The 26,970-nt window shown below is 44.8% G+C and overlaps 1 protein-coding gene across 1 annotated transcript in view; it reads right to left on the reverse strand.

The window, feature by feature from the left end:
• The window catches only part of atrnl1a (attractin-like 1a), a gene marked incomplete at its 3' end in the record, with an annotated part of 286,121 nt that overhangs the window by 72,043 nt on the left and 187,108 nt on the right, over positions 1–26,970 (reverse strand). The window contains exons 23-25 of the mRNA XM_079511913.1: positions 18,897–18,991; positions 17,572–17,650; positions 15,456–15,613 (exon numbers count right to left, since the gene is read on the reverse strand). Coding sequence (XP_079368039.1) covers positions 15,456–15,613; positions 17,572–17,650; positions 18,897–18,991 — 332 coding nt within the window. The remainder of the gene's footprint in view (positions 1–15,455; positions 15,614–17,571; positions 17,651–18,896; positions 18,992–26,970) is intronic.

Raw genomic sequence — 26,970 nt, forward strand, 5'->3', positions numbered from 1 at the left:
GTGTGTGTGCGTCTGCGCGTGTGCGCGTGCATGCGCGGACCTACGGTAAGTGGTTTATGGGCATTTGGGCAGGAGGTAAAATGCTCTGACAGTGAAAAGCGTGGAGAAAAGCTGATTTTGGTCCATGGGGACGCAGCATTAAAGCGGGGCGTATGAGAGGAAAGAGCCTGGCTGGCTTTGCAGTCACTTATGTGCACACGCACATGCACACACATGGGGAAGACATGCCCCTCCCCCACACACACACACACACACACACACACACACACACACACACACACACACACACACACACACACACACACACACACACACACACACACACACACACACACACACACACACACACACACACACACACACACACCAAGCATGGCGGCTAGTCTCCCAACCACAGTGCGGCTGGACCCAGCCCCACCGTCATTTGAATTTACAACAACTGCAGCCGCTGAAGCTAACAACCACATCAATAACTGTTTACACCATACCCACTCCCCCCACGCACGCACGCACGCACGCACGCACGCACGCACGCATTTGTCCATTTGTAACTCTCACAGAGTTAAATTAACACTGATGATTCTACTGTAAAAGTAAACCTTATGAAGTACTACGGTTAGAATTCAGTACACGCATACACCGGGCTGAACAAAGTGTGTAAAATTGGTGCGTGGTGATCAGTCATTCACAGGCAGTGTCACACCAAGGGCAACGGTACACTACAGCTATGACCTTTAAACACAGTCAAAGCCTCTTAGCTTACAATGTGTCATATCATTGAATGGTAGAATCTGTGCTCAGGAATGAAGATAAAATATAAATTCTGTGTTGAAATGTATTAATGATGCAACGCAATGCCTGAACATTTTGGAGGCGCACAATGCGACTCCTACTGAGTGCGGAGCAAAAGACAATTCTGTTTACAACAAGTAAGCCGCGCGAACGCGGGAAGCGAACGCAGCTTGTAAATTGCAATAACAACAATTAGAATAAATTACGTACTTTTTAAAGGTTTTTTTTTAAGTTATCTTTTTTTAATTATTTTATTTTTTTTAAATTAAGTTTAAGTTAAGTTTTTTTAAGTTAAGTTTTTTTTAAGTAATTTGTGTGTGTGTGTGTATGTGTGCGTGTGTGTTTTTTTTAAGTTAAGTTTTTTTTTAAGTTAAGTTTCTTTAAGTTAAGTTGTGTGTGTGTGTGTGTGTGTGTGTGTGTGTGTGTGTGTGTGTGTGTGTGTGTGTGTGTGTTTTGTGTGTGATACAGCTGCACCCTCTGGTGGCGGGCGGGTGGTGTTACAGCGTGACACACAGACAGTTACACACACACACACAGACACACAAACATGTTCTGCTAGGTCTCATAGTTAGTGCTCACTGCGTTCGCAATAAAATACCATAGCCACTTCCTCTACCGGTAGACCACCACATGGAGCTGACACTTCCTCTAGCGGTAGACCACCACATGGAGCTGACACTTCCTCTAGCGGTAGACCACCACATGGAGCTGACACTTCCTCTACCGGTAGACCACCACATGGAGCTGACACTTCCTCTACCGGTAGACCACCACATGGAGCTGACACTTCCTCTACCGGTAGACCACCACATGGAGCTGACACTTCCTCTAGCGGTAGACCACCACATGGAGCTGACACTTCCTCTACCGGTAGACCACCACATGGAGCTGACACTTCCTCTACCGGTAGACCACCACATGGAGCTGACACTTCCTCTACCGGTAGACCACCACATGGAGCTGACACTTCCTCTACCGGTAGACCACCACATGGAGCTGACACTTCCTCTACCGGTAGACCACCACATGGAGCTGACACTTCCTCTACCGGTAGACCACCACATGGAGCTGACACTTCCTCTACCGGTAGACCACCACATGGAGCTGACACTTCCTCTAGCGGTAGACCACCACATGGAGCTGACACTTCCTCTACCGGTAGACCACCACATGGAGCTGACACTTCCTCTACCGGTAGACCACCACATGGAGCTGACACTTCCTCTACCGGTAGACCACCACATGGAGCTGACACTTCCTCTACCGGTAGACCACCACATGGAGCTGACACTTCCTCTACCGGTAGACCACCACATGGAGCTGACACTTCCTCTACCGGTAGACCACCACATGGAGCTGACACTTCCTCTACCGGTAGACCACCACATGGAGCTGACACTTCCTCTACCGGTAGACCACCACATGGAGCTGACACTTCCTCTAGCGGTAGACCACCACATGGAGCTGACACTTCCTCTACCGGTAGACCACCACATGGAGCTGACACTTCCTCTACCGGTAGACCACCACATGGAGCTGACACTTCCTCTACCGGTAGACCACCACATGGAGCTGACACTTCCTCTACCGGTAGACCACCACATGGAGCTGACACTTCCTCTACCGGTAGACCACCACATGGAGCTGACACTTCCTCTACCGGTAGACCACCACATGGAGCTGACACTTCCTCTACCGGTAGACCACCACATGGAGCTGACACTTCCTCTACCGGTAGACCACCACATGGAGCTGACACTTCCTCTACCGGTAGACCACCACATGGAGCTGACACTTCCTCTACCGGTAGACCACCACATGGAGCTGACACTTCCTCTACCGGTAGACCACCACATGGAGCTGACACTTCCTCTACCGGTAGACCACCACATGGAGCTGACACTTCCTCTAGCGGTAGACCACCACATGGAGCTGACCACACCTACAATCCTCAGTGTTCATACAGTATATCCATGTGTAACTCTTAAGAGTTAAAGGTAGGGTAAGTGATTTATTTTGTGTTAAACAGCTATTCTGATAGCACATAGAGTGTCGCAGTCCCGCCCCCTACCAGGGCCCAGGAAATGATTCCCCGTTCATTGTCCTCATAAACATTTCAAAAAGTATTTATTTAAAGACCTTTTAAGCATCGTACAAAGCCAACCTCAAATCATGACAACAAACACAAATTTTCGGTCCGAACAAATAATTAGAAAGAAGAAGAAAACGGCAGGTTACAACACTTTTTTTGTTGTTTTTCTTCTTTGTAATTATTTGTTTGGTCCAAAATATTGTGTTTGTTGTCATGATTTGTCACAACTCGAGTTGGCTTTGTACGACGCTTACAAGGTCTTGTAATGGAAAAATGCATTGGGAATTATTTCCTGGGCCTGGCGTCGTCATGAAAGGGGGCGGGACTGCAATGCTCTATTGCTATGGGGTGTCTGCTCAGTATAGCCTACAGCAGGGGTGCCCACACTTTTTGACTTGAGAGCTACTTTCAAAATGACCAGCTCGGCAAGATCTACCCACCAAATCAATTATTATACCATTGCTGAAAATAGTTTAAATATGTACCTGAGGGGGCTTCGGAATAGTAGAGTTCGTGTTACATTCTGTACAGTATAAGACAAATGCACTTGGATTGGGATTTATTTTTGTTTTAATCGTTTTTTTTCTTCAATATATTTAAATTAAATACTCTTTAGGGGCATGTCATGTGATCTACCTGCACAGCCTTTGTGATCTACTGGTAGATCACGATCTACCTTTTGGGCACCCCTGGCCTACAGTATCTGGAGTCTCCCTGTCTCTCCAGCTCTTTACTAAATAGATGTTCAGTTCGTGATACCACATTTATGCAATCATCAGAGAGAACTCACACAGAATACAGGATAAACAAGTGAAATTGGAAGTAATGATACAAAGAAATGAATTTTGGAAGCTGATGAATGGGACTCTCCTGATTGGTTGAAATTGACAGACCACCAGTTTTCTTTTTGAGGTGGAGAGATGGGGAGATCCCTGATACTGAAGAAACACTGCAATGACCACCAGACCACATTAGTATCACAATATTAGTGCTGTAACCTTTTCACACTAATATTTTTTTGTTTTAACCAAAACAATATAAAAAATATCACAAAAATGACCCTGCCTTTAAATGGCACGCACGCACGCACGCACGCACGCACGCACGCACGCACGCACGCACGCACGCACGCACGCACGCACGCACGCAGAGTGAACCCTGTTTCTTCTCTAGAGAGATTCAGAGAATGCAATTGTTTTGAGAATAGAGATTAACACACCATTCTGGGTGACAGTGTTGTCCGGTCTTACAAACACAATTACCACTAGAGAGAGGTACCGAGAGAGAGAGAAAGAGAGAGAGAGAGAGGTACTGAGAGAGAGAGAGAGAGAGAGAGAGAGAGAGAGAGAGAGAGAGAGAGAGAGAGAGAGAGGTACAGAGAGAGAGAGAGAGAGAGAGAGAGAGGAAGAAGGGGAGAAAGAGAGAGAGAGAGAGATAGAGGGGAAAGGTGGAGAGGAGGACCAATAACAGAAACATAAAGGGGACTCAAAGGACCACAGTTCCACAGTTCGGTCATTAATGGAGGCCTATGGCAGCCCCTGGGGGACAAACCTACGAACAGTGACAGAACTGGGCCATCCTCGGAGCCGAGGCCCGCTTGTTAAAAGCTGAAAGTGAGTTTGGCTAATCAATATGGTATGAGAATACAGACACCAAGAGAAAAATAAGAGAAGAGAGAGAGAGTTCATGAAATAGGCCTATAATTTCAAAGCGGTTAAAGATAAATAAATAATACGTAAGCTGGTGTACATTATCAACAATCACATCATCAACTTGATTGTTGTTGTGCTGCCATTTGAGCCAAACCCTAACCCAGCTGAGTAAATTATGATATGGTAAAGCAAAGCAGTGTGATTTAATCAGTACGTGCAGATGTCAGCCTGTGGCACGCACGCACGCACAGCCGCACACACACGCTTCAATCCAAACATGGCCGCCCCAACACACCACATTTCCATGAGACCTAATGACCAGAGTGAACGGCTCGCTAGCCACGGACTCCGCCCCCGCGCTATGCTAATGACTGCTCTGCCATATGTTCACACTTGTGAGGGAGCACTCACAGATGCATTTCCTCGCAAACAGGTGTGTAAGATTCTCCGTCAATATGTCATTCTCAGTGTAGCGAACTGTGATCATCAAACACTGTCAATCACTGTCACTTTTTATTTGCATTTTAATTCTCAACGTCTCCGGCAAGTAGCCAAACATTGACATTTTGTTCTGCATTAAAGTGCCCTCCCCACAAAAAAAGAAGCTTATATTAAATAGAAAAACAGAAAGAAATCTGTTGGAATGAGTTAGGAGAGCATCTTTACTATCAGCTTTTGGGCCCCCAGTTTGGCTCCTAAATACTGTTGGGCGCTGGGCGGATGAAGCGGTGCAGATAGGGACATTGATACATAGTTCGATCAAATCAGTAAACAATAGCAAAGACCTCGGTCCAGTAAGTGCTCTGACAAATGGCCGGTGCATTGTTCATTTAATCACAGGGTGAAATTGTGTGTCTAACGGTTGTGTCCTGAACCCAGTGCACCATACAGGGCAGATTGGTTTGTTGACATACCACTGAAGCTCTGACAGACATTATCGCCTGCGTCGCCGGCGCTAATCAGTCCCGATGCTGTGCTATCTGATGATTTCCTGTCTGGTTAAATGGGCAGCACTCAATGTCTGCCCCCCCTCTTCCATCCTATGGAACCTAATACCACAATGAGACATGTCGGATACACACGAAACCCTCCTCTGTGTGTGTGTGTCAGATAACCTTCTGTTAATGTGGCCGTTTCAACTTCCCTCTTAATCCGATAAAACACACTTTGTCACTGCCACGGTCAGAGAGGGTACACGTGCAAGAGAGATAGGGAGTGAGTGTGCGTGTGTGTGTGCGTGCGTGCGTGCGTGCGTGCGTGAGTGCGTGCGTGCGTGCGTGCGTGCGTGCGTGCGTACGTGCGTGCGTGCGTGCGTGCGTGCGTGCGTGCGTGCGTGCGTGCGTGCGCGCGCGCGTGCGTGCGTGCGTGCGTGCGTGCGTGCACGTGTCTCAGCCAGGCGATCAGGCAAGGCATTCTATTTAGTGTCGGGAGGTGCAGAAGGTAACTAAATGACTTTGTTTTCAGCAGAAAATCTAATCATGCAGCCAATCACGTTAGCAGCAAAGCGGCCGCCCACCTCGGAGCGAGGCCTTTTAATCAGCCGGCCTGTGGGTTGTAATGGAGAGAAAGAAGGAGACATTACAGATGGATGTAGACTGAGAGACATGCAGCGAGGAAGGGCGTATGATTTTCATCACGGTGTAGTCTAGATTTGTCCGACGTCAGCGCAAATCGGCGTATGATACCTTATACTGTACATAAACGTACTGGACATGCCTGACGTCAGTTCAATTTGGCAAATATGCCCATATTTGGACTGCATCTATGGACTGGACATGCCTGAGGTCAGCGCAGATCAGCCTTGGTCGGCAAGAGGGGTAGTAGGGAGAGAGGGAGCGAGTGATAGAGACTAGGATGGAGAGCGGGAGCTAGGGGGTGAGAAGCTACATACTAATTCCTACACGGGTTGTGTTTATATTTATAACCACGCCCCCGGGCAAGTTAAGTTTACTGAGGTTAAGGTTAGGGTTAGGGTTAGGTATAGTTTTCTTGAGGTTAAGGTTAGGGTTAGGGTTAGGTTTAGGTATAGTTTTACTGAGGTTAGGGTTAGGTTTAGGCTGTCAATCACAGCGACTGGCCAATCACAGCGCGTCGACTGCACAACCCGTGTTGTGCAGTCGACGCGCTGTGATTGGCCAGTTCCGCCAATGCAGGGTACTGCAGTCCAACACCTAATCATTAATGTTATTTAATTGATCATCTCCCTTGTCAAAACAGGATCATCTAAGATATAATTCATACTTTTGGGCAGAGTGCTGTACCCATTCTGGGCAGGAACCCCTTTTGGTGTTCTAACCCTTGTGGACGGGAACCCCTCTTGGAGTTCTGTGCAGTATGCACAATATTCAAAAATGTAAAATGTTTGATGCTGCTACAGTATATAAATATTTGAAGTTTTTCAGAAAACTTAGGTCAGGATTTAGAAGCGTTTTTAGAAGTCGGCCTCAGTCCAAAATGGGTTAAAGCCTGCCATGCTTTCCTAAGACAATGGATAGTGGCAGTGAGGAGAAAAGGAAAGAGGGAGACAACAGTCCATTGAAATACACTCAGAGAGAGCCAGCCAATGATTATGAAATACAATTTCATGCAGGTTAAATCAACTGTAAAACCACATAAAACCTATACTGTACTTGGTTGACTGGAGTTTCCCTGGCGTCTATATTTGGTTCACTCGTTTTTTCCCCCTGTACCCTAAATATCTTATAGCCGAGTTACTAGTAGCTCACAACACGTCACAACGTTACGAGGTGTGAGTTTGTAGATACGTTTAGGGGATAGGTCTATAGTCTTCAAAATGAGCAAACAACGGAATCTCCGAAACTGGGATGAAATCCAATAATATTTCCACAAACGAGAGCAGAAAGCACTGGAGAGAAGCCTGCCGTTGAGGTGACTAAAGGAGAGGTGCGAGGTCAGGGTGACAGAACCAATCAAAATCTGTTCCGCCAGGATGAGCCATTGGCTCCCTCTGCCCTCCAACCAGCCCGCAGCGTCCAACTGATGTCATATTCCCACCAGGGGAACACTCACCTTGCACTGCGTGCGTGCGTGCGTGCGTGCGTGCGTGCGCATGATGGCTGAGAAGGGCCTTTCATGTGAGTGTGTGAGTAGTGAAGCACTAATTCTCGTACCAGTTGCCGTGCGCTCCCCCCGCACGCAAGCTGCGAGCAGAGAAAGAAGAAAATGAATCCTCAGCATGACAGGCAACGCTGAAGCGGCACAACAAGCGCTAAATAATATAGATAATAATAATACTAATATAGTCCAGTGCTGGTTGATGTGTTTGTAAAGCCTTAATACTGACGCAATCGATCATCCCCTGGTTCACGGAAGTTTTTCTCTATGGGGAATAACATGGGGTCATCTTAAATCGTCTCGTATAAGAATTGTGGTCCAAAAATAAACAAACTGTCTCTGCGATATTGTTGGGGAGGTGTCTCTGTATCGTTTACGATAGTCAGTCATTCATATTGTTGGGGAGGTGTCTCTGTATCGTTTACGATAGTCAGTCATTCATATTGTTGGGGAGGTGTCTCTGTATCGTTTAGGATAGTCAGTCATTCATATTGTTGGGGAGGTGTCTCTGTATCGTTTACGATAGTCAGTCATTCATATTGTTGGGGAGGTGTCTCTGTATCGTTTACGATAGTCAGTCATTCATATTGTTGGGGAGGTGTCTCTGTATCGTTTACGATAGTCAGTCATTCATATTGTTGGGGAGGTGTCTCTGTATGGTTTACGATAGTCAGTCATTCATATTGTTGGGGAGGTGTCTCTGTATCGTTTACGATAGTCAGTCAATCATATTGTTGGGGAGGTGTCTCTGTATCATTTACGATAGTCAGTCATTCATATTTGATAAAGTCTGTCACGTGGTTGCGGCCAGAGGAGCGGGGAGGCGGGTGGGCGCGGGGGAGCTCACCCCCCATTATCTCCGGTAAAACTGGAGATAATGTTTTCGCCCGTGTCCGGACAGCTTCACCCCACGACTGACCCAACCCTGGTTTACCGAGCAGGCCTGGCGGAGATCTGCGCTCTGAGGAGTACAGTTTTATTCTTTTGACTTTATTTGTCTTACACAGAACAGTTACGGTTCTGAGAAGATATAATTTCATGGTCAGATTGTCAAATTCTCAGGTCAGTGAGATGTTCTATTTGTACTCTGCTCTCTCATCTGTCATCTTCCCAAAAAACCCACAAATAATTACATTCTGTTAGGAATACAAATCTCTAAATTGTCCTTGATCTGTTTTAGTTGGTGAATTATAACTGATTAACTCTGCTATCATGTAATTCTGCTAAGAAATGAGTGATGATGACTTTGAGCCTTCTCTTTTTTCCATTTATTTTGTGTGTTGATGAGTGCACGAGTCATATGTGTTGTTCTTATGTGCTCCTGTGATGTGTATACACGCCGTGTGTTTTTGAAGCCTGTGTTTTGTGTGTGTGTGTGTGTGCGTGCGTGCGTGCGTGCGTGCGTGCGTGCACGCGCTCGCTCGCTCGTGTATACGTCCGTGCATCCATGCCTGATTGATTATTAGATCAAATCAATCAACCCCATGGCCATTACAAATTCTCAGGGCAGTTCCTCATCATTATGCTATCGGAAGCCACCAAGGTCACAGCGACAGACACCGAGCGCTGCTCAGATTACTAACGGCCAGGCCGATACGGTGGAGGAATGGAGGCTCATCACGGCAATTATCATATCACCTTTCAACCAGCGGCTATATAGAGCTCTGATAATGTAGCATTAGTGGGAAATACATATGAGGCCCCGATCGATGGACAAATGACCCTTAATGAGGTACGGGACACTCAGCAATGAACACAGACATTTATATAAACCTAATGACTGTGACGACGGTACAAGCCACTTGGCTGAGGGCGAAGACCGGCAATATTAACAGCCCGTCTACCAGGTGGTAGACGGGCAATAGTACCAACGCGTGGTTTCACTTGACAAGACATTTTTACCGGCAAGTTCAGGATTCATACACTATGTGTGTCTACTTAACCTCTTGAACCCTATCCATCCCTATTCTGGGGCGAACATTCAATAGAAACAGCTTATCTACAAGCATACAACACGACACAATTGATAAGTTGTGAGCTTGTACATCAGTTATTTTCGCCTGATATTTGCTGCAGAGGGAAATACAAGCAGATCTAGTACAGAGCCCTAGGGGACTCCGGTCAACTACATGTAACCTATAGATGGGGTTTAAGTGTTTAATACTTCAAGAATCAAAAACCAGTATTGCCAAGTATGGGATCCATACTAGGAAATGTAGGAATCAATGAGCCTTCATCATGGCCACATCTGACAAAGGTCGTACTGTATGTGAACGAATTGTTTCATTCACATACAAACTCTTTGATTTACAAAGAAATAAGCGTGCGTTTTTTTCTGCTGAAAGAGTGTAACGCCTCGTACCTACCGTACATACAGTACACAACAGTATAATATCAGTGGACCGAGTCACTTATTAAACACTAAATAATCTACATATCCATGCATCGATTCACATGTGTAAGTAAATCCATCTGTGCTTCCATCCAGATATACTGTATATCTGCTAGCCTGGCTAATAAGCCAGACCGAATCAGCCGTTGGCAAAAAAAAATTGCCTGCCGGCGGATTACGGTCTGGAGAGGCTCAATTGTACGCCCATTTCCTACACCAGAGAACTGGTGTGGCCAATCGGGACACGGTATGCAATATGGGCGGGCTTTGGTACAGTGACATTCAATGCTTGAGACCTTTGACTGACAGTAGCTCTGACCAATTGCGTCAAAGAGAAAATGTTTGAACCCGCCCCCCGGGAAACAAGATCCATACACATCTCCAGACTCAAATACCACACGACAGTGTGATTTGAGTCTGGCTTATTAGCCAGGCTGTATATCTGCACCTTCATGCGTATTCATATTCATGCATCCATCATCTGTCTCCATATGAGATATTGTCTATACGTTGTTAACTTCAGTGTCTTTACTGTGGGTCTTGGCATCAGTTAAGCAGCTAGGCTGTTTTCATTCTCTTCTAATGTCTTTCCTCTGTCAATTCTTAGCCACATTCATCACCGTATGCTCCTCCCTTGTGTGGCAGTCAACTTGAAATATCACTGCTAAAAGTCTACTTCAATTTAATGGATCATAAGGCTAGAGCACGAATGTTTGGCACGCGTGTTTGTGTTTGTGTGTGTGCGTGCGCGTGCGCGCGTGTCGACAGATTTAATACGCTACTGAATAAATGATGGAGAGACATTGGCAAACTCACAGTTCATTAAATGTGATACTAGATTTGACAAACACTTTTTATCCTTCCCAGAATGCTTTGTGCTAACAGTCCTGTCAGAGTTTTACAAGCAGAGAGACAGCATCAGAGATCTGAGGGGAGAGACTGCTGTAGACAGTTCAGGCAGGATTCAGAGTCGCAGATGAATACAGAAATCACCTCCGTGTAGGAGGATTAGGAATGTAATGTAATGTAGGGATGATTAGGAATGTAATGCTCACAACAATCATGTTTCCCGATTTTCAACAAGCGAATACATTTTGAACATTATAAACAGTGGAAGTGACATAGCCAACCTCTGCTGAACACTGTTGAACAGCCAGAGGAGTCATTGTTTTTGTATCTAAACTCAAGCCATTGTATACTTTAACATTGAATAGTAGAAGTTATAATATAGTGGGGTTTTTTATGACATAATTATAAGGGAATGTATGTCTGTATGAAATTTGAATGTCTGTATGAAGCAATGTCACTGCTCCTCCCTGGCTCTGAATTTCCACACAGGCATTGACCATTACATTATGGAGATCTTAACGAGGCCCTTTTTGAGTGGTGCAACCACTCCCTTACGGAGCTATGTGTGTCACCCACACACATAGCTCCGTAAGGGAGTGGTTGGCTGGCTTGGCTGGCTGGCTGGCTGGGTGGGTGTCTGGGTATGAGCACGAAAACAGCATGGTTGTTTTTCACCACCTGTGCACAACCTAACGCACACACAAACACACACGCACGTATTAACTTTATGATGCTTTTGGGTGTGCCAGTACAGTACAGTGACAGTACAGTACAGTAGAGGGTACAGTAGAGGGACCGCCACATGGTAACTCTTGTCATTTCTCAAACGTTTCGGATGCGGGGCGGCACGCCGGAACCGGCCTGGCCCCCTGTGCGTTCCTGGGGGTCTGGAACTCCCCCCCAACCCCCACCCCTGGGGACCCCCACATGGTAACTCTGTCATTTCTCTACCGTTTCGGACACGGGCGGCTCGCCACAACCGGGCCGGCACCCTGGGTGCGTTCCTGTGGGTCTGGAACTCCCCCCCCCTCCCGGGAACCCCCACACGGAGTTGCACCACTCACTTCACACGGGTGTGATTTTTTCAATTTAACCAATTTGACAATGTTTATTACCGTCTTTCGCCAAATCCGTGCGTCAAGCACCGACGGGACGCATGTTAGCTATTGAGTGTGTGTATGTGGGTGTGTGTGTGTGTGTGTGTGTGTGTGTGTGTGTGTGTGTGTGTGTGTGTGTGTGTGTGTGTGTGTGTGTTTCAGATGTCACAGCTAATACACCAGATATTGTTGTTGTTGATGAGGACAGTAGAGAAGTGACCATTTTGGAAGTGGCATGAGCATTTGACCACAGTCTGGAAGAGGCATTCCTTACCAAAGTACCAGCGTCTTAAGGATGCTATTATACAGCTTGGCTACAAATGTAAACTACTTGTGTTCATATTTGGAAGCCTCGGTAATGTCCATAAATCAGTCGTGAGGGGCCTGCAGATTGCAGGCATGCCCAAGCCGAGAGCTAAGGCATCGGCAAAATTCTGTTCAGTTTCTGCAATAATTGGCAGTCGCCATATATGGAGAAGGCGATGTTTTCTGTACCCGTGATCTGTATCCTGAAGCACTTGTTGTAGAGTTTTACAAGTTTGCGCATTCTCTATTGTTTGTGTTCAAGAATTTCTTGTAAAATGTGAATGCAAATAAAGATGTTAAATGTGTGTGTGTGTGTGTGTGTGTGTGTGTGTGTGTGTGTGTGTGTGTGTGTGTGTGTGTGTGTGTGTGTGTGTTTCCAAGGCAACCAGAAACCTTCTCAAACCCCCCCCTCCATGAAGAAATCAAATTGATCAGAAGTTCACATAATCAACATGAATATACTGAAAGGTCAATAGAGATGAGTCGTTCTGTGTTTGTCCATCAAATTAAATCCAATGCCAGTGTGAAGTAAATGCTCAAAAGACTCACTGAGGAAGAGTTACAGTAGCCTACCGTATATACAATATGTGAAATTGTTTTAAATTACAAACAATGTTTATTATATCTCGTAGAGGCACAGTGAAAATAACAAATAAGAAACTTCATTATAGTATATGAAAACAAAACTATGGGAATTCGAAATTACCCACTAGAAAAACTGTATTAAAATGTATGAGTGTACTTCCATGTGAAGAGAAACCATACATTATATACGTACATTGCGTAAATCTGTACGTGCGTGCGTGCGTGCGTGCGTGCGTGCGTGCGTGCGTGCGTGCGTGCGTGCGTGCGTGCGTGCGTGCGTGCGTGCGTGCGTGCGTGCGTGCGTGCGTGCGTGCGTGCGTGCGACCAGTTGGATTTGCAATGAAGCTTGCAGTACCTGCTAGCAGCTTAATGGAACAATTGAAATGCAATTGAATCCAATTTAGTCTGTACAGAACAGTCATAACCTATAATAAATCTACAACCAACAAAAGCTTCCTAATTTGAACTGCATGGTGTGTTCATTAATTTCTAGACCGACAGATGGCACAACAACCGAGCCGAACTAAGTCATTTACAACAATAATATTACATCTATTTTCATTCATTGTTGGTGTGTGCCGGAAAGGAAATAGAGTACAGTGACAAATCGTGCTAATGAACTTCCGCATAGCAAATGTATGTAATATAATACTTTGCTAGCATTACATACATCAGATCCTAAATGTCCTGCTGAAGGTTGCAATGTGTGTTTCAGTCAGTTTTTCCAGTACTAAAACCCCCAGCGTTAGTTTAACTGGTCCCTTATAATAAAAGGGTTTTGCTGAGTAGGAAAGCGGCCAAATTCACGGCACAGATTTTCTGTTGAAGTAGCTGTGCTCATGAGTTCAAATTAGTTGATGCTGATTCTTTTTACATGCTCTTTGCAGCACGACAATAGAGAAATTCTGATTTTACGGGGCCAGTTTCGAATTGCAGCCATCCGTAGGTGCCTTTTGAGAGCGGTTTTGAAGGAGTCAAGGGATCCGCATGTCTTAATGACTGTAGGTATTGCGTTCCACATTTTGGTGGCATAGGAGCGAAATTAATTTAGTCCCTTGTTTGTGCCGAATTGTTGAACTCCCTCTGGTGTTGTAGGTGTGAACTTCGTTGACATTAAGTATTTAGACAGGTACATGGGTATCTTGGTGGTGTATCGAATCTTGTGGACCAGACCCATTGCAAGATGCTGTACTCTTTCATCAACCCTAAGCCATTCCAGCCTGTCAAAGTGGGCAGGGGTGAGGTGGGTCCGGGGAGTGAGGCCAAGTAGTAGCCTGACAGTATGTGACAATATACTTTCACTCTGAAACTTAGATATGATCCCTGTTCTGGGCATGGCGAAACAGATGAACATTCGATGGAAATAGGCAAACATTCAGTGAAAATAGCTGATCGGCTATTTTTGGCAAAGAGTGGTGTAGACTGGAGGGTATGGTATATAAACCCCTGTGGGACCCCGGTCAATGAAGTAGAGTTTAAACGGATAAAACATGTTAAACTCCTAAATCTGCAACTTTTTTTATTTGCCATGTACATTTCTGAAAATGTAATGTGTCCATTTAACACATTCTGACTACACCACTGGGAGCAATAGGGAGCCATTGAGCAGAGCCCCAGGACCAGCAGGCCTTAATGCTATCTATGTTCAGACTGGTTGCTCTAGTCCAGTGATCCAGATGTGAATCTGGAAATCAGATTTGAATAACATTCAGATAACAGATAACAATAACAGAAAACAGAAAATACACTAGTATAGAGCCCTGATGGACTCCGCTCAACAATATGGGGTTTAAGAGGTTAACCATTACCAACACCTATGTCATTACTTCATTATCGCAGCAACCAAAGCAGATAGGGCAATGTCTGCAGTCTGACCACAGCTTTCTTGCTGTGAGACAACCATGCTGCCCTGCACTGTCTCATCACGTTCTGGATGCTGTGAGACAACCATGCTGCCCTGCACTGTCTCATCACGTTCTGGATGTGAGACAACCATGCTGCCCTGCACTGTCTCATCACGTTCTGGATGAGACAACCATGCTGCCCTGCACTGTCTCATCACCTTCTGGATGTGAGACAACCATGCTGCCCTGCACTGTCTCATCACGTTCTGGATGTGACAACCATGCTGCCCTGCACTGTCTCATCACGTTGCTGTGAGACAACCATGCTGCCCTGCACTGTCTCATCACGTTCTGGATGTGAGACAACCATGCTGCCCTGCACTGTCTCATCACGTTCTGGATGTGAGACAATACCATGCTGCCCTGCACTGTCTCATCACGTACTGGATGAGACAACCATGCTGCCCTGCACTGTCTCATCACGTTCTGGATGAGACAACCATGCTGCCCTGCACTGTCTCATCACGTTCTGGATGAGACAACCATGCTGCCCTGCACTGTCTCATCACGTTCTGGATGAGACAACCATGCTGCCCTGCACTGTCTCATCACGTTCTGGCTGTGGAGCAGAATGCTGCCCTGCACTGTCTCATCACGTTCTGGATGTGAGACAACCATGCTGCCCTGCACTGTCTCATCACGTTCTGGATGAGACAACCATGCTGCCCTGCACTGTCTCATCACGTTCTGGATGTGGAGCAGAATGCTTACCTGGATCTTGATGGGCCAGCTGAAGTTAGACACGTACACGTAGAAGGTGATGTTGTGGTGCAGTTTGAAGTTGAACTTCTCGCACGAGAAGCTGTCTCTGTGCTCCTTGATGTTGGTCCTCGCCACAATGGGAAGCTCCTCGCCGGAGATGGTTCCCGCTGCCGTTCAAAAGACGGAGACACAGTGGTTAGGGTCAGGATATACTGGAAATGTATAGAAATAGACGGAATAGAATAGTCATTGAATAAACATTTGGTATCACCTACAGTACCTATATTGACTGACCTGTTAACCCATTTAGACCCGAGTTAAAAACATTCACTTTGAAAGAATATATATTCAAAGATTTGCGCCACATTTTTACGATTTTTCAAAAATAGCAGACCTACAAGCTCGTAGCGCGCCACTCGGTGGCGCGCTATGAGCTTGTAGATCTGCTATTTTTCAATAGCTAAATTATAACATAATGTTTAAAACACCAAAAGGGGTTCCCGCCCAAAATGGGTTAACTGAGAAATTGATTTACTGTACCAACCTTTGTGTTTCTCCCTAACATGTACTCTCAAAGTGTAGAAATTGACCTGTAATTTTAAGTGGTAACATTCAAGGTTTGTGCAAAGAACTATCTCAGCCACCTATTTACTCCCTGGTTAAAATTCAAACAGTGATAGGAGGTTTTAATGAGAAACAATGACAACTGCTCACAATATAAGCAGTTGTTGGTGTCTCTCACTAATAGACATATTCTGCAACTTGAAGTGAATTGCAAAGACAAATGAAGAGCTTTATTTCTCTGTATGATGCAATAATTGTCTGCTGAACAAAGCAAAACGCAAACTGGTATGCCTTTCAGATGAAGCTGAACAATTACAGTTCAGAGCCAGTTGTTATGTTTTTATTTTTTCTTTATTATTCTGAAACACTGTAAATGCATTATCCTTCAAAGAATTATGCTTATGAACTGATATTTGGAGTACCACCACTTCCCCCGCTTTAACAGAAAATAAAATGCAATGTAATGGCCTGCACGCACGCGCGCGCACACACACACACACACACACACACACACACACACACACACACACACACACACACACACACACACACACACACACACACACACACACACACACACACACACACACACACACACACACACACACACACACACACACACACACACACACACACACACAATTTGAATGCATTCCCAAATGGTGCCAAACTGAAGAGGCTCAGAGCCCCAAGACACACTGTGGCTGTGAAAGCAGAGGGCTTTTATCTTAATTGAAATCACAGCAAAATAACACTTTCAAAACGCCTGAATGCCAGATTTAACACACAAAAAAAGCTTCCAATGCATTTCATCAAGGGATGGGAAACCCCTGGAGTCAAGAAGCAAGTGTTTCTGACCATTAAGCTTAAGGACAAGTTGGCCACAAATGAAAGCTACTTAATTTGTCATGAGATGCAGCCAGCTAGCTGGAACAGCTGCCTATATGAAACTTTTACTAGATAAAGTCTAAACAGAATGCAGCAAACCAATTTAAATGGACATTCGAGACATCATTTGCCATGTGATGACAGAGTGTAACATGATCATAAAAAAGCGTGGTAATCTGGTTTTAATATTGTTTTACATTGTTAGCAGTACAAACCATAGCAGTGGTTTTCTATATTTTCTTACTTCTCTCACTATTGACAATTTCTTTAATCAACTTCTGTACTTTTAAGTGATTACATTGTCTCTTCTCATTATTTTCGCTCCCTCCCTCCTTACTTCGTTCTTCCTCTCCTCCAACCTCCCTACTACATTTCCTACCTCCCTTATTTCTCCTCTATTTCTTTCCTCCCTGTGGGTAGTATATATAATATATAATATCTTATATATTATTGAAGCTTGGTAAAGCTAAAGCAGTGTAGCTTTTATAATACTACAGTAGTGGCTATAATATTAACCACACTTTACTTACTAAACCGTGCGTGCGTGCGTGCGTGCGTGCGTGCGTGCGTGCGTGCGTGCGTGCGTGCGTGCGTGCGTGCGTGCGTGCGTGCGTGCGTGCGCATGTGCATGTTGCTTTGCCAAGGTTAATTAACTTGATTTATGTCCACCTACCTGTGGAACTGAGGGACCAGGTGATGTTCAGATTGAAGTTGTTGGAGGCATTGATGGACATATCAAGGTTCTTATTGGCCTATAAAGACAAGACACACGTTCAAAGGACATAAAAATGTCTAATGTTATGGCCAATGCAGTCAAAGGTCCACAATGGACATAAAAAACAGATGCACCCAAATGACCAGACATTTATAGGAATACGAATAATTGCCAATGCCAACTCACGCGCACACGCACACGCTCACACACGCACACGCTCACACACACACACACACACACACACACACACACACACACACACACACACACACACACACACACACACACACACACACACACACACACACACACACACACACACACACACACACACACACACACACACACACACACACACACACACACACACACACACCCCTTTCTCTTAAATATATGTTGTACATCTTGAACTGAATAGTGCTTGTACTTTAAATTCCACCTCCAAAACATTCCATAAATTCACCCCACAGATTAAAATGCACAGTTTATTTAAATTAAACTTTCAAAGACACCTTGCTGTCATTCTGTCATCGCTGTCATATGATTTCTCCTTCCATACAGTATGCAATTGCTTCAGTTGACTACACAGACCATCACGAATGACTGCACATCCATAAAAGGTTCTCCCTTAAGCCAGGTTTTTGCATACTATTGGTCAAAGTTGCAGTGTGACTCAGGAAGTCATTCAATTCAGCAGAGCTTTGTGGAGTGATGGAAATCCACAGTGCTAGTGATTTTCAGATTGTGTGCATATGTTGTTCATACATGTGTGTGGGAACCAAGCGGCAATTTATCTAACTTCACAGATGGGAAATCTCATTACTATAATAATAAGCAAGCTGATAAAGCCTATATGAAACAAAGCTGTCCAAAGGGAGAACCGAGAGAGGACGAGGTGGGATGCGTGAGTGCATGAAGTACATTACCAGTTGTACAAATATATTGGTTTGCCTTATCTCAATACTGTATAATAATACAGAGAGCTCGCTAACTAAACTATCAAAATCATGATTAATGAAAACACCAAGACGTATATGTTCCTTTGACATGTGCATGGATACGTGCTTCAGCTGTAAAATACTGAAATACCAAAATGCACATGCCATCTCTGTATCAATTGTTTTGATATTTGGCAGCTACAGTATACAGTATGTGTTTATTGAGAACTGATCTGATCTGATGATTTTGCATTGCATTTCCTTTACTCTGATATATTTGGATTTTAACATGATTCATGTCTTGAACTGAAAATCCAAATATATAAATTAAAATGTGTGTGTTACCTGTTCAGGTGTAGCCATGAAGTTGATAGCAGTGTAGTAGTGGTCGTCTTCCTGCAGCAGACTGAAGGTAAACTGGTAATCTATCAACAGATTGTCTACAACAGAGAGTAATGGACATACAGTACAGTAGTTAGACAAGTAGAAAAGCCAAACATTGTATGTTTAATATTCACATATATTCACGTGTGCACATGTATACATGCACAAAGGTGCACACACATTGGTCTCTACAATGCATGGATACTTTTAGGTTTCATGCTGGAAATTTGCTCCCGATCTGATTCCATATTTGAATATCCAATACCATTTTTTCCCGATCCGATATTTATATTTGTACAGGACACAAATCACAATAGTACAATATCACAGACATTATCCAGTCTAATATCATGATATAACTATATAATATTGATACTAGCGATGCCTCAATGGGTTTTTTTGCTCCCGATCCGATTCCGATCATTTGAAAATGACGTGATCGGATCGGCACAACCCTACTGGAAATCATTAAGTCTTCAATTTGATGGTGGAAAATTGGGTCATATGGACTTGAGCAGTTCTTGGAGCAAGTTTGTAGAGTGAGGATAGATGGATGTCTGTAGCAGGTTTCATGTTAATCAGACTCACGGCGCAGGAGTCAGGAGGAGTAGGAGTTAAACCTTGACCTTTAATTATAGCACCCCCATCAGGCTGATTAGGGTCATATGTGTTGCACATGTATAACTAATGCACACAACTTCCTGTCATTGTTGAAAATGTCATGTGTCTACCATTTACAGGAGTAGAAAATAAGCACAAAAACAATAATGTTCCCTTCCTTTGGGGCGTGCACCCCTAATGATCTATTTATATATCATATTTTAAAAAACAGTACTTTAAAAATACTTTAAAATGAAAACCAGAGACTCACACAAACTGATTACAAACACTTGCTAGGAGTCATATTAGTAAAACATCATATATTTTGCATTAGTAAACTCGCTGGCATGTGAAAGTTTCCTTTGGGAGTTGTGTGTAGTTGTGATGATGTGTTGATAACTTGATATATAATGAGTGGTGGCTGGGATTTGACTTCTCATTTGGACCTGGCCTGTCTTTTTGATTGCACTGATTTTTCATTTATGGATGGCATTCTAAATCAAGGCCCCATTTCTCACCCCCCCACCCCCCACTGACATCAATGTCAAACTCAGACATTTTATTTATGAAGGTACAGACACAGTGGAGACGTCAGCAGGGAGTCAATATTCTATTAAATGTAGCGGGCTACAGTGCTGGAGGTCTGAAAGCAAATCTCAGTTGGTGACGGAACATGTGTGCCTTTGCCTGCAAAAACACACAATATGAAGACAGACACATCTCTCTCTCTCACACACACACATGCGTGCATGCACGCACGCGTGGGAACGCCACTCACACATACACACACACACACACCCCAGAGAGGAGAGCATTGTGACATGGACAGCATCGAGACTAATTGATAGAACATGAGGTTGTGTGTCAAACACTCATGTTCTTCCAATCCAGAGAGATGTAATGGTTTTTTGAGTGTGGCTCCTATTGAGTGGTTGGGAGAACCTCTTTGTCAGCCAGACAATGGGCTGTGGATGGAGGGGGGTTCAACAGTCATTTAACATGTGGACAGACAGCAGGGAGCCTGTGTGCTTGCGTGTGTGCTTGCGTGTGTGTGTGTGCGTGCGTGCGTGCGTGCGTGCGTGCGTGCGTGCGTGCATGCGTGCGTGCGTGCGTGCGTGCGTGCGTGTGTGCGTGGCTGCGTGCGTGGCTGCGTGCGTGGCTGCGTGCCGTGCACACGTCCATACATGCATGTGTATCAACACTGTCCTTCAAATAAGGGCATATCTGGTTAAAGGAGAACCTGTGCAGACAGTAAGTCATGTACTGTAAATATTTCCTTTTAGCTAAACAATAAACTATGGCTAGCCTAGGATCTATTACCATATGGTTTCAGTACGGCAAATTATTAAAAAAAATAGATCCAATGCATTCACCCGTTTAGGACTTAGGCCGATTCTAAAAACATCTTCTAAATCCTAACCTCTAGACCAGAAATCACACGGGCTGGGCCAGGGTAATAATTATGCCACTTAGCAAGAAAATAAGTATTCTGGGGCACACTGGTAGCTGACAGGCCCCTACTGGGTCTCAACACCAGTACTAGCCAATGATATTATTGCATGTTCTATTGGTGGAGACGTAGCTCTGGTCCATAGCTCTAACGCCTTTGCATTAGAGGTATGCTACTCTCGACTTCCTGCGAAGTCGAGACCATTTCTGTAGCCAAAATAAAAATAACGTTTTCCCTACTCACCAATACAAAGACGGTTTGTGTGATTACAAAGCCTACTTTTCACAGTGGACGCACTTTGAGCCCCCCACCACACGTATAAAATGCACTTTTTGGCCAGAAAGGGATTTCTTTTCACCGGAAGGAAAAATCTTGTCTATGGGGTTTCTCTTGGCAATATCGGTAGATGGCGCAGTGGAGTAACAAAGTATTTTTCTTCCGGTGAAAAAAATTTTCTGGCCAAAAAGTGCAATTTATACGTGTGGTGGGGGGCTCAGAGTGCGGCCACCGTGGAAAGTATACAGGCTTTCTAATTACACAAGCCGTCTTTGTATTGGTGAGTAGCGAAAACGTTTATTTTCGCTACAGTCGAGAGGCTGGTCTGCATTTCATGCGAGTGCAGGAAGTCGAGAGTAGCATATAGCTCTAATGCAAAGGCATTAGAGCTATATCAGGGTGTTACACTGTGTGCTATATGGTATGCAACTATGCAATACCATATATATATATATATATATATATATATATATATATATATATATATATATATATATATATATGGTATGCAATACCACGTGCTAGGTTGTTTCAAAAGCTACTTATTCGGCCGCACAGTGTGTTAAGTTTGGTGATACATTGTCTGATTCTATCATAGTAGTCCCTCAAGGATCCATTCTAGGTCCATTGCTTTTTCTGCTGTAGCCTATGTATCATACAGTCAATCCATGAAGCATTGTAAGTATCATATGTATGCCGATGATACAGTACTGTATTCCTGCGCCCCCTCACTCGATGTGACAGTGTCAAACTTTGTCAGACTTTGTCTCTTTGCACTTTGCAGCATGAATTGCTAAATAGCAAATTGTTACTAAAATGGCCACAAAACCAAGGCCATGCTATTTTCTCCAAATAGCCTAGTCAATGTCCCCTCAAACCACCACTCTGGATGGAGTACCCATTGAATGGGTTGAGTTGTACAAATATCTTGGGATTTGGTTGGACAATAAGTTAAACTTTAAATACCAAATCGATGCCTTAGCAAAAAAGCTAAAGTTCACGCCGAGTTTCTTCTATAGAATGAAGTCCTGCTTGTCCAATGCTTCTCGCAAAAAGCTGGTCACAGGCCTCTTCCTGTCGCAGCTTAATTATGGCGATACTGTCTACCGTTTTGCTACTTCCTCAACTCTGAGCAAACTCTCGCCTTAGTGGGTTGGTGCTCTTTAACGTCTCGCAGGTTGCTACATTGGTATATTCTCACTTACAAAGCCATTCTTGGTAATCTCCCACTTTACATTTTGTTCTATATTTGAACTTGTCCAAAATTCCCTCAACCTCAGATCAAATGCTATGTCGTCCCCCCAACAAAATCCGAGTATAAAAAAAAAAAGCAAGGCTTTTTTTTTGACTCAAACTGGCTTCTTTGATTCCCCTATAGTGAGTTTTAAAAGGATTGCCATGGCCAATGGGCACACTTTCCAAACATTGCTCCTGCTTTGATATAATAGCAAATTCTGCTGCTTAGTTTTTATATATTATATATATATATTTATTGGTTGCGTTAGACGTTCCTGCTCTCCCTTTGAGCTTCTTCGGTAGTGGGTACTGAATGTAAGAACACATTGGGCCCTATTATGCATGTCTTAAGTACCAGGTCTTATTACTTAACTTAAGACCTGGAGGCGTGATCAATGCCATTTGGCTATTCTGAGTGGCCAAACAGCATTGACCACGCCTCCAGGTCTTAAGTTAAGTCATAAGACCTGGTACTTAAGACACGCATAATAGGGCCCTGCATGTCTGTCCTGTTATTGTCTTGTATTTAGTGTTACTGGCAAAGCTGTGTTACTTATTTCGCCTCTTCTCTTGGCCAGTTCACACTTAAAACAGACTTTAGTCTCAACGTGGTTTTTACTGGTTAAATAAAGGTTAAATAAAATACAAATGATACAATACATAGTATTATTCCAACCTGTGTTGTTCTTTTGTTCAGTAGCAACGTGGCAGCGGTGGCCGAACGGATAGCGGCGCGGTCTTGATACCGGAAGGTTCCCAGTTCGAATCAGCCGTCCGACACGTTAAAATTACCACCGCCGAAGTGCCCTTGAACAAGGCATTGAACCACTACGATGAAATGTGTTCTATGAGCAGGGCCTGGCTGGAAACAAGTTCTTGAGCTTAGCCCAGATACCCTGGGTAAATATAGATTTCATTTCATTTCATTTACATCCTAACTTTGAGATCCTGAAGGCACAGCAAATCATGGTTGACAAACAGCCATGTTGTGTTCAGCAGCCTTCAGAGAGTTCAGAGACCTAAATACAGTGGCAGATAACGAGAGACAGCGAGCTCCACTTGCGACCGCGACGGGTCGCTTCGACGGCTGTCTGAGTCGTCGCAACGAGTGCCCATCGTCGCGGGTGCCTGACTCGTCCCGACGGGTCGCCACAGGTGCCCATCGTCTCGACGGGCGCCTGACTCGTCGCGACGATTGCCCATCGTCTCGACGGGGGCCTGTTTTTGTCGGCGTTTCTGAGTCGTCGCGACGATTGCCCATCGTCTCGACGGGGGCCTGTTTTGTCGCGACGATTGCCCATCGTCTCGACGGGGGCCTGTTTTTGTCGGCGTTTCACCCGTGCGTCGGAGAACGGGCGCTCGTGCTCGCATCTGCCTCTCTCCCTCCTTCCCTCCATCCTATGTGTGTGCTTCCCCCCCCCCCCCACCCGACCGCCTCCCCCTGTGGGGTAGGGGGTCGGGTGGGGGTCCCTGCGGACCTTTGGGGGGGGGGGGGGGGGGGGTCCGGGTCCCCTTGGGAATCCCTTTACGCATGCCTTCATTTGTCCCCGTGAATTGCTTCCATTATTTTAATCCAATAACCATATGTTGCATCACATTTTATCGATTGATATAACTTCAATAACCTCCGGAAATAAGGATTTTTTTTTATTCGATTTGAACGTTTAATGGCCTATTGAAAAGACAAGTGTTTCTTTTTTTTTTCCTTTTACGCACGAGAGAGAGAGAGAGAGAGAGAGAGAGAGAGAGGGGGGGGAGAGAGAGAAAGAGAGAGCGCACGCACGCAGACGGAATGTGTTCACGCTCGTCCTTCTGGGGGGTCCCCGGGAGACCCCCCCAACGCAATAGATAACACAGAAATCACACTATACAATGCATTTACATTCAGCCGATCTACGAGCTCATATCTGCTTCTTTGCGAAAGCCGTGCATTGCGACGTATTCTGTCTGTCTGTCTGTCTGTCTGTCTGTCTGTCTGTCTGTCTGTCTGTCAGCGCACGCTGACAGACAGACATGTTTAAGTTTTCCATTGAACTATTCAGCACCGAAATAAATTACTCATCCATTCATTAATGCATTCATTCATTCATTCATTCTTTCATTCAATTTACTGCTTTAAGGAAATTATGTCTGTATAGGAGCCATGAATGGGATTGTTGCAATGTGTGGTTATGTTGATTATATCTTTGGTCAATGAAATGAATGCGCTTGATTGACGGGGCCTGATTAATTCATAAACGTCACCTGTTTGGCACACACAGTGAGAGAGAGGGGGGGTATGGAACGCCATACCTTTTGTTGACCGCTTTATTTTTGCTTTCTTTTATTTATGTTGATCGCTGTTGTTGCTTTACTTTTTGTTTGAGCACTCTTTGAGTTATTCACATTTCTTTAATAAAACCCCTTAAACGCATTGTTTTGGACCCAGCGAATTCCTTTTGTTTGTGGAGCGGAGCGCGTCTGACAACATAGCCCATCCCATCGCCTCTCAGCGACTTTAAAGTTTATTTCTCACGTAGTCGCTTTACAATGTCCTTTATATCGAAGCAGCTGTAATACAATACATTTTTTGTCCTCAAAGGTTTCTGTTATTTTATACAAAACGAATGAACCACCAAACGTCCTTAAATCATTTTAAATAAATACCATCAACATAATGAAATTAATGCAATTTTAAAATGACTGCAATTTTAAAACCATTGTATTAATAAAGTATAAAGACTCTATACATGGGGCTTCTCTCACTGTGTGTGCCAAACAGGTGACGTTCATGAATTAATCAGGCCCCGTCAATCAAGCATCCATAGCACCAGTGACAGCGCATTCATTTCATTGACCAAAGATATAATCAACATAACCACACATTGCAACAATCCCATTCATGGCTCCTATACAGACATAATTTCCTTAAAGCAGTAAATTGAATGAAAGAATGAATGAATGAATGAATGCATTAATGAATGGATGAGTAATTTATTTCGGTGCTGAATAGTTCAATGGAAAACTTAAACATGTCTGTCTGTCAGCGTGCGCTGACAGACAGACAGACAGACAGACAGACAGACAGACAGACAGACAGACAGACAGAATACGTCGCAATGCGCGGCTTTCGCAAAGAAGCAGATATGAGCTCGTAGATCGGCTGAATGTAAATGCATTGTATAGTGTGATTTCTGTGTTATCTATTGCGTTGGGGGGGTCTCCCGGGGACCCCCCAGAAGGACGAGCGTGAACACATTCCGTCTGCGTGCGTGCGCTCTCTCTTTCTCTCTCTCCCCCCCCCCTCTCTCTCTCTCTCTCTCTCTCTCTCTCTCTCTCGTGCGTAAAAGGAAAAAAAAAAGAAACACTTGTCTTTTCAATAGGCCATTAAACGTTCAAATCGAATAAAAAAAAATCCTTATTTCCGGAGGTTATTGAAGTTATATCAATCGATAAAATGTGATGCAACATATGGTTATTGGATTAAAATAATGGAAGCAATTCACGGGGACAAATGAAGGCATGCGTAAAGGGATTCCCAAGGGGACCCGGACCCCCCCCCCCCCCCCCCAAAGGTCCGCAGGGACCCCCACCCGACCCCCTACCCCACAGGGGGAGGCGGTCGGGTGGGGGGGGGGGGGGAAGCACACACATAGGATGGAGGGAAGGAGGGAGAGAGGCAGATGCGAGCACGAGCGCCCGTTCTCCGACGCACGGGTGAAACGCCGACAAAAACAGGCCCCCGTCGAGACGATGGGCAATCGGCGCGACAAAACAGGCCCCCGTCGAGACGATGGGCAATCGTCGCGACGACTCAGAAACGCCGACAAAAACAGGCCCCCGTCGAGACGATGGGCAATCGTCGCGACGAGTCAGGCGCCCGTCGAGACGATGGGCACCTGTGGCGACCCGTCGGGACGAGTCAGGCACCCGCGACGATGGGCACTCGTTGCGACGACTCAGACAGCCGTCGAAGCGACCCGTCGCGGTCGCAAGTGGAGTTCGCCCCTCCTGCAGATAACAGGGATAACACTGTAACCCAGGTTCTCTGAGTGGAGAGATTGGCTCTCCACAAAAGAGCCGCTCCGAAATTCGTGTCAATCAGAAGTTAATCAAAGTGGCCATGCCCGGATAGGGCTTAAATAGCCCGCTGTTTGGCATCAGGGCAGGGCCACCATAGATGATGTCTTAAAATAAATATCCATGTCCACTTCCCCGTGGGGTCAGTTCCCGCACATATTGAATAATATGTAGTGAAGAGCCAGTCTCGAACACGATAGAGAACATTGCATCCAATATAGTATGCATTCCTTCACATCTGTATGTATCATACCGTATCTTCCTCTCCATCTGCTTTCTTATTCCTCCCCGTTTTATTTTTTATTTTTGTTTTTTTCTCCATTTCAGGCAGGCATGTCGCTATGGGCATTGTTTATCCGATAAGCGTCCACTATGACTTCAGTGTTTTGTGTGTGTGTGTGTGCGTGTGTGTGT

This window comes from Electrona antarctica, assembly GCF_951216825.1.
Source record: "Electrona antarctica genome assembly, chromosome: 10".
NCBI lineage: Eukaryota > Metazoa > Chordata > Actinopteri > Myctophiformes > Myctophidae > Electrona > Electrona antarctica.